Raw genomic sequence first — 8997 nt, 5'->3', positions numbered from 1 at the left:
TAAATTACTCTCTCTCTTCTCTCCTCTGCAACTTCTAATCAGATCATCATTTCATCAAATTAATTTTTCTCTTAGATTTTCTCCCACTTTCTCGCCAACCAAACACTTACTCTTCACTTCATTTGTCGATCGGTTCTCGATTCTCGGTTCTTGATTCTTGCAACTGCTTCGGGAACTTCGTTTTGCTTCGGTTTTTCTTTGTGTCTGGAGTTTGAAGTGAGTGCAATTGAGTGAAGGAGCTGGAGTTGAAGTGAGTGATCATGATGGTTGAAGTAAGCTCGAGGTTGTGGTTGAAGGATGTTGTGAAATTAGGGTTTAGTTTGAGAGTGAGGAGGTTGGTGGATGGACGAGTTTGATTTTGAGAATGGATGAGTTTAAGATTGTTTAGTGTGTGGATATTTTGGAGATTTGATAAGCTTTTTTACAATGTCAAGGACTGATAGGATGGCTTCGGATCTTAGCAGAACCGGCCCCGTTGAGAGAGACATCGAGCAGGTATTCTTGAATGATATGCTTAATTGGTTATAGTTGTGAAATTAGGTACTTAGAATATTACTGTTCTTTTTCTAATTATTTATTTGTTAATTGTTGCTTGAAACTGTGAAGTGGTGACCAGATGAAAATATAACTCTCATATTTGTGTAAGATGATACTTGAAACATTTGACTTCCAATGGGCAATGAAATAGGAATTCGAACACAACTTCATTCCTGAACGAGTACCGTAGTGTAACCGCTGACCTTTGTAGATGTATAGACATGTTACTTTGTTTTTGTGCTATGGTTTGTAGGATATGTTTAGAAGCTATAGAATGTGTTCAGGTGGATTAGGCTAAGTGCTCAGAGTAGACTATATATAGCTTCTGTGAATGGCTTGGACTTCTTAGTTAGAATGATTTGAAATAAGGTTGACAATATCTTTGTTAGGTGATTTTGTTGTGTTTGTTGTCTGGATGGTAATCTAAGCTGTGACATGATGTAACTTTTTCTGTTACACTGCTTTTGTGGTTTGAACTTGACGACTGGGAGGATGAGGGTGGGAGGGAGTTTCATAATTCTAGTTTAGGCAGAGAACAATTGAATGTTTGGTATTTGAATGCAGCAATTTGGCTTTAGTTTTTTGATAAGTGAAAGGAAATCATCAAGTAGAGTGTGCTTCCAGCCAAGCCAACACAATGCTGTTAATGAAGATAGTCGGTCACAATGTCAGGGGATCCTGATACACCCATTACTCATAATGTATGACTGAATATGACATGCAGAAATCATGTTTTAAGACATGTAAAACTGGACTGTGTGACAACATCGTATTTAGCTTGTTCTTATATAGTTTGTTTTCTATGAGGGCTATCCTTGAGCAGATCATAGGTCAAAGAAATCCCTTGGGAATTAAAATGAGTAATAATCTGAGACATTGTGTTTTGGCATTTATCTTTTTGCATCAAAGAGGCAAAGAAATGAATGGAAAGAAATGTGGATGGAGATACTGACATAAGGTCTTTAAGCATACCGGCTCATGGAATTGTATTAATTGATTAGCAAATTGGTCTTTGCATTATGTTCAAGGTGATTCCTTATTGCTTAAAAGGGAAATAAGAGTGGATAAGCTTTAGCAAAAGTTGCTGAACCACATCTTGTTTTGAAATCTTGAGTGGGTCCTCTGCAGATTCAATCTGTTGTTTTATTTTTTGTACTTTGGAATGCAAATTTGTCAGGGTGTACTTTTTGTGCTAAATCTTGCCAGCTCCGTCCTTTTAGTCATTTAAATATGCTCTCAATTTTCATCTTCATTTATGATTCTGCTACTGTTGACTGGACTTCTCAGCTGTAATTTTTTATTTTTCATCACACATATGATTCATATGCTTAAGTTAGGATTTTGGATGATCTTTACTACAGGCCATTACTGCTCTAAAAAAAGGGGCATACCTGCTCAAGTATGGAAGAAGGGGAAAGCCCAAGTTTTGTCCTTTCCGACTTTCCAATGTAAGTTTGATCTGATTTTACTGACTCTAGCACACCACTTTAATCTCATGTACTACACGTTTGGCCCTCCAAAATGCATCTGTCCTTTTCAGTATATCCAGTTTATCCTTTTCATATGCTAGTTAATTATTCTGTTTGTGAGATTCCAATGCAATCATTTGATTTGGTTCCTTTATCTTGAATAGTTATTTTTAATGTTTATATGCACTAGGTATATACCTTTATTCAATAATTGTTGTTTTTCAGTATAATTCCTGTTATATAATTCAGCTAATAGTCAAATAGTTCCTCCTATTAATCTGAGCGTTTAATTATGTTATTGCTTTCAGGATGAGTCTGTTTTAATATGGTTCTCTGGGAAAGAGGAGAAGCACCTTAAACTGAGTCATGTGTCTCGAATCATCTCTGGGCAACGCACTGTAAGTGTCTTGGTGGAGAAAGCATATTTTTAGTAGTTACTATATATTGATTTTTACCATGTTTTTGGAGTTCAGTCACTTGTTTGCAGCTTGTGAGAGTAACATAAATTAAAGGTCTGCAAACTTTGAACTTATTATATGTTTAGCCTTTTGTATCCGTTATATAGCTTTAATAAGAAAATTTTAGCATGGCCCAGACAACTTATATATGCTTTTACATGTCTATATGCTATTAGCAGTTCAGTTTTCTTAATGAATTAGACAAATTAATCTGCAAATGAATCATCATTGTTGTCTAAACCAATTCTATATTCATGAAAATCTCAATCTGACAACTCAATCTTGATCTTAATGTCCTTTGCTCTATTGCAATGAATTTCATTTGCGAATTCTGTATTTTTTTTTATTCTGCACACTGATTGTATATGGCCTAATCTTTTCCAGCCTATCTTTCAAAGGTATCCACGGCCTGAGAAGGAATATCAGTCATTTTCTCTTATATATAATGACAGATCCCTTGATTTGGTAAGGATTTTTCCATTGTACTCTTTAGCTTCCTTTATTTTATTTCTGCGATGCGTTTGCTTTTGACTTGATTCTTGTATTGTAAAATGTTATCCTGGTGCTGTATATTATGGTTTAAAAATTTATTGCTGTTGAAATTTTAATATTATCTAGTGATCTTATTTTATATCTAGATTTGCAAAGATAAAGACGAAGCTGAGGTATGGTTTAGTGGTTTAAAAGCATTGATTTCACGAAGCCATCATAGAAAATGGAGAACAGAGTCAAGGAGCGATGGAATTCCCTCTGAAGCAAATAGTCCTAGAACGTACACACGTAGAAGCTCTCCTTTAAATTCACCATTTGGTAGTAATGATAGCTTGCAGAAGGTATAATTATTTCCTTTGTCTGCCTTTCTCCTCTTGTGAGACTGTAATATTGAGGACCCTTTTTTTTTTTTTTTTTCCAATTCAGGATGGGGATCACCTTCGCCTTCACACTCCATATGACAGTCCCCCTAAAAATGGTTTGGATAAAGCATATTCAGATGTGATACTATATGCTGTTCCTCCAAAGGGTTTCTTCCCTCCAGATTCTGCAAGTGCTTCAGTTCATTCTTTGTCTTCGGGAGGTTCAGATAGTGTACATGGTCATATGAAGGCAATGTCGATGGATGCTTTTAGAGTTAGTCTATCCAGTGCTGTTAGCTCATCAAGCCAAGGTTCTGGTCATGATGATGGTGATGCTCTGGGTGATGTTTTCATTTGGGGGGAAGGCATTGGGGATGGTGTTTTGGGTGGTGGACCTAATAGAGTTGGAAGTTGTTTTGCTGGGAAAATGGATTCTTTGTTGCCCAAAGCTTTAGAATCTGCTGTAGTATTAGATGTGCAGAACATTGCCTGTGGTGGACGACATGCTGCCCTAGTAACCAAGCAAGGAGAGATTTTTTCTTGGGGAGAGGAGTCAGGAGGCAGACTAGGGCATGGCGTAGACTCTGATGTTTTGCATCCAAAGCTTGTTGATTCTCTCAGTAATATGAACATTGAGCTTGTTGCTTGTGGTGAGTATCATACTTGTGCTGTAACACTGTCTGGTGATTTGTATACATGGGGTGATGGGACTTACAATTATGGTCTTCTTGGGCATGGAAATGAAGTGAGTCATTGGGTTCCAAAAAGAGTAAATGGGCACTTGGAGGGCATACATGTCTCATATATCTCTTGTGGACCCTGGCATACGGCTGTTGTAACCTCCTCTGGCCAATTGTTTACATTTGGTGATGGTACATTTGGAGTTTTGGGCCATGGAGATCGGAAAAGTATCTCTATTCCAAGAGAAGTGGAATCTCTTAAGGGACTCCGGACAGTTCGGGCAGCTTGTGGTGTTTGGCATACTGCTGCAGTTGTTGAGGTTATGGTAGGGAATTCAAGTTCAAGCAACTGCTCCTCAGGGAAGCTATTTACTTGGGGAGATGGAGATAAAGGTCGACTTGGGCATGGGGACAAGGAAGCCAAACTTGTGCCTACATGTGTTGCTGCTCTTGTTGAACCCAACTTTTGTCAAGTTGCCTGTGGACATAGTTTGACAGTTGCACTTACAACAGCAGGCCATGTCTACACTATGGGCAGTCCTGTTTATGGTCAACTAGGAAATCCACATGCTGATGGCAAGCTTCCCACACGTGTTGAAGGAAAACTCTTCAAGAGTTTTGTGGAGGAGATTGCTTGCGGTGCTTATCATGTTGCAGTTTTAACTTCAAAAACTGAAGTTTACACTTGGGGCAAGGGAGCAAATGGTCGATTAGGTCATGGGGATACAGATGACAGAAACTCCCCGTCGCTGGTGGAAGCCCTGAAGGACAAGCAAGTCAAGAGTATTGCTTGTGGTACTAATTTTACCGCGGCTATCTGCCTTCATAAGTGGGTCTCAGGTGTTGATCAGTCCATGTGCTCTGGTTGTCGCTTACCATTTAATTTCAAAAGAAAACGTCACAATTGTTATAATTGTGGACTGGTTTTTTGTCATTCATGCAGCAGTAAAAAGTCCCTTAGGGCTTCGATGGCACCTAATCCCAACAAACCTTATCGTGTCTGTGATAATTGTTTTAATAAACTAAGAAAAGCCATTGAAACTGATGCTTCATCCCAGTCCTCTGTAAGTAGAAGAGGAAGCATCAATCAGGGTCCTAATGAATTTATTGATAAAGATGAGAAGTTGGATTCTAGGTCTCGTGCACAACTGGCAAGGTTTTCTTCAATGGAATCCTTCAAGCAAGCAGAAAGTCGATCTAAGAGAAACAAGAAACTAGAATTCAATAGCAGTCGTGTCTCTCCTGTTCCAAATGGAAGCTCCCAATGGGGAGCGCTTAATATCTCAAAATCTTTCAATCCCATGTTTGGGTCATCCAAGAAATTTTTCTCGGCTTCTGTTCCTGGGTCAAGAATTGTTTCTCGAGCAACATCGCCAATATCAAGACGGCCCAGCCCACCTCGTTCAACAACTCCAACGCCAACACTGGGAGGACTTACCTCCCCAAAGATTGTTGTGGATGATGCAAAAAGGACCAATGATAGCCTTAGCCAAGAGGTTATTAAATTAAGAGCTCAGGTATATAATTTTCTCTAATTCTGCATCTACTTATTGTTTTTGATATTTATGAAGAATACTGCTATTAGAATTTTATTGGAGAACTTCCTTTCTATAGTCTGGCTTGAGAGGTGTTTACTTCTTCATTTGCTTCGATTATGGAAGATTGTTAAATCTGACTTATTTACTATCATTCTCTCTCTGTCTTTTCATTTGAATAATTTTAATTTAATCAAAATTTTATTTCCATAATGAGATCCAGATCATGGAACTTTTGGAGTTTATCTAGGGATTGTGGACATTATTTTAGTAAGTATCAAGATTTGAATGTTTTTATTTGTTCCCTTCTATCCTCCCTCTTTACTGAAGTGGAGAGGCAATGTAACAAGTTGGTAGAATGATTAGCAGAAAGGCTGGCTTATTCTACTTTGCATTTTAGTTGTCAACGACTCAACTTGTGGACATTTGCTTGACATCTGCAGCTATAACTTGTGAAAATGGATTTGTTAGCCAGTATTAATGATGGAATTTAAAATAAAGTTTTGGTTGGTTACGTTCTTTAAAATTTAATAGTTGATATCATCTCTATTGGGGTAAACTTGGTGAAGCGTAAATCAGTCCAATGGAAATGGTGCATTCATATAAATCCATAGGGTGGTATTTATGTGAATGAAAGTGTATGTGCTTCCTTTTACAAATTATATATCACTTATCAAATCATTTTTAGTGTTTGAAATGCTTTGGTGTCAGGTTTGGGATGCCTTAGTCCACTATTCAGTTTAACTTAGGTTATTTTTAGTCTTAAAAATAGATTGTGGGCTAGATATTAGCTGTTTCAAATTGACACAAAGTTGGGGAACTATCATGGTAGAGATCTTTATCTTTTTCCCTTCAATTTTATATTAACTAATTTCTTGATTATTTTTTTTTTTCCAAATTTTAGGGTTGAAACAAGTACCATTTAATACCTTCAATTTAGCCATTAGCATTTTGGAGGGATCTTTAAGCTTTATCTCTGGCCTAAAAGCTGTATTTGGGCTCTAAGTCTACAAGTTATACTCTTGCCCATATGTCTTTTTATTTTTGCTTGACAACTAATGATATTTTCTCTCAGGTGGAGAATCTTACTCGCAAAGCGCAGCTTCAAGAAGTTGAGCTGGAAAGGACAACGAAACAGCTGAAGGAGGCAATAGCAATTGCAGGGGAAGAGACTGCAAAATGCAAAGCAGCAAAGGAAGTTATCAAGTCTCTGACTGCCCAAGTAAGAAGGATGTCTATTTACATAAAGTAACAATTACCCTGTTGTTTGGAAGTGGCAAGGAATTAAAATCACTCTTAGCGGACTCTATATGCTGAAATTTTTTCTTCTTTATTTATTTTCTATATTACTTGGAATTGGTTCGGTAGTTAAATTATTTCATGAAGTTTGATTGCTTTCTGGATGCATGCGTAACTGCTTTGTTCTGCAAAAAAGTATTTAAACTATATTTATGCTGAGAAGGGAATTAATAGTGGTAGAAGCCACTTATCCTAGGTTGTAAACCCTCTTATGGATTGACTTGTACCTTCAAAGGGCTTTTGTGTTCTGCAAGGTCATCACTCTCTGATTCTGCCACTCGTTGACTCGTATCCCTGTGCAATAAACCAATACGTTTTAATGAGGATACTGTGTCGGTTTGATAAGAGTATCCCTTTTGTGAGTTTTAGTGAAGGTGATTTCAGTACATATTTATTATGGTGTTTTTAGCACCTCCAGCTTCGTCAATAGCTGGCACACAATATTCAATTGCAAACATGTTTTAAAAAGCCATGACATTCAATTCTTTGTTTCATCGGTTAACTGAGTTTACTTGTGCTTTCCTCGATTCCTCTATATTGACCGTAACATTTCTTTCTTATGGTGAATAGTTAAAGGATATGGCTGAGAGGCTTCCTGTGGGAGCAGTACGGAACATCAAGTCACCTACCTTCACTTCTTTTGGTTCCAGTCCTGCTTCCAACGATATACTTAATGTTTCGCTTGACCGACTGACTGTTCAAACAGCATTTCCAGAACCGGAGTCCAATGGATCAAACAATCAGTTGCTTTCTAATGGGTCTAGCACTGCCAGTACTCGCACTTCAGGTCATACCAAACAGGGACATTTGGAAGCAGCAACACGAAATGGGAATAGGACGAAAGAAGGTGAATCACGTAATGATAATTAATGGGTGGAGCAAGATGAACCTGGTGTATATATATAATATAACACTTACCTCCCTCCCTGGCGGCGTCAAGGATCTAAAGCGAGTTCGCTTCAGGTAACACTCATTTCTCTTATGTTTAAAAAATGTTCAATTTTCCTACTTTACTAGGCACCCTTGACTTTAACAGTATAATGTTAATGCAGTCGGAAGCGTTTTAGCGAGAAACAAATGGAGCAGTGGTGGGCAGAGAACAGGGCTAGAGTATACGAACGATACAATGTACGAATGATTGACAAGTCAAGTGTAGGCATCGGGAGCGAGGACTTGGCTCATTAACACACCATCTTATAAAAGCGTCTGTAAATGTAATGGTAATGGTCTTTCTTGATTTCAACACCATTTATAGGGAGTTCATATTGATCAAATTAGATTTACTTTCCATCTGTTATAAAATGGGTAGGTGGAAGCAAGATTGGTGTAAAGACAGTGAGAGTTAAGAGGGGTTTGATTGTGGTTTTTATTTTTCCCTCGATTTTTTTTTTTTAACATTTTTCCCTATTTGATCCTTGTGTGATGGGGGGAGTTGAGGGTGAGAAATGTAAATTCCTATTAGGGTTCCATGTAAATTCATAAAGCAAAAAATGCATATGCTGAGTTCTTTTATCTGGTAAATCACATAAGTTGAAGCTTGTGAAAGCATCTGCCATTGTATATTAACAGGGAAATGCAAACCCATTTAATTGTTTTCCGAAAATCGTTGGGTCGTTTGAGATTTAACAATCGAAAATTAGAATATTACGCTTTATTAGCATTGGTAATTGTTAAAATACATTACCTTATTTAAATATTTTCGTATCAAAAGTTGTCAGATTTATTTTCTTTAGTACTCCCTTCGTTTTCTTTTAATTGTAGTTTTAAGACTTTTTAAAATTTTCAAAATTAAAGTCGTTCCGCCTTTTTCTTGTTGCATCTTTGATCATGCCTTCTCCACTTATTATCATCCCTCTCTCTTTCCATTCCATCTTGTCATTTCTCTACTTTTTGCCTCTGTCTCTCTTTAATCTTTAATCTTTTATCTTATCTCTTCCCCTCTTCTCTTCTCTTCCTTATTTTCCATCCCCACTTCTTATTTCTCTAATCTGTCTCTGCTTCCATCTTTTCTCTCTTTTTCTTGTCTTCCTTCTATATGTTCCTCTCTCCACTTATTTGAAGCACCCTGTCATCTTCAATCTCCACCTTCACTTCCTCTTTCTTGAGCCCTGGAAGATCAGCCTTGAACTCGTGAGTTTTTGGGGTTTCCTTCCAGTTCACACGGG

General features: G+C 37.5%; 1 protein-coding gene across 1 annotated transcript; it reads left to right on the top strand.

Moving 5' to 3' along the window:
* On the top strand, positions 1-7746 carry LOC116109441 (PH, RCC1 and FYVE domains-containing protein 1-like). The gene is made up of 8 exons (XM_031395652.1): positions 1-495; positions 1899-1985; positions 2315-2404; positions 2849-2929; positions 3103-3297; positions 3383-5515; positions 6609-6755; positions 7403-7746. The coding sequence occupies exons 1-8, from the start codon at positions 427-429 to the stop codon at positions 7700-7702; spliced, it is 3102 nt and encodes a 1033-aa protein (XP_031251512.1). The 5' UTR covers positions 1-426; the 3' UTR covers positions 7703-7746.
* Positions 7747-8997: the final 1251 nt, after the last annotated feature.

Source organism: Pistacia vera, unplaced genomic scaffold (genome assembly GCF_008641045.1).
Source record: "Pistacia vera cultivar Batoury unplaced genomic scaffold, PisVer_v2 Contig58, whole genome shotgun sequence".
NCBI lineage: Eukaryota > Viridiplantae > Streptophyta > Magnoliopsida > Sapindales > Anacardiaceae > Pistacia > Pistacia vera.
The sequence above is the reverse complement of the archived record's forward strand: the minus strand, read 5'-3'. Positions and strand labels throughout refer to the sequence as shown.

What these genes read in the sequence shown, in the direction of transcription:
- LOC116109441 (XM_031395652.1), top strand. Translation starts at nt 427, where the DNA reads ATGTCAAGGACTGATAGGATGGCTTCGGATCTTAGCAGAACCGGCCCC. An exon ending in GTCCTTTCCGACTTTCCAAT is followed by an intron (nt 1,986 to 2,314) that starts GTAAGTTTGATC and finishes TATTGCTTTCAG; the next exon opens with GATGAGTCTGTTTTAATATG. An exon ending in GTAATGATAGCTTGCAGAAG is followed by an intron (nt 3,298 to 3,382) that starts GTATAATTATTT and finishes TTTCCAATTCAG; the next exon opens with GATGGGGATCACCTTCGCCT.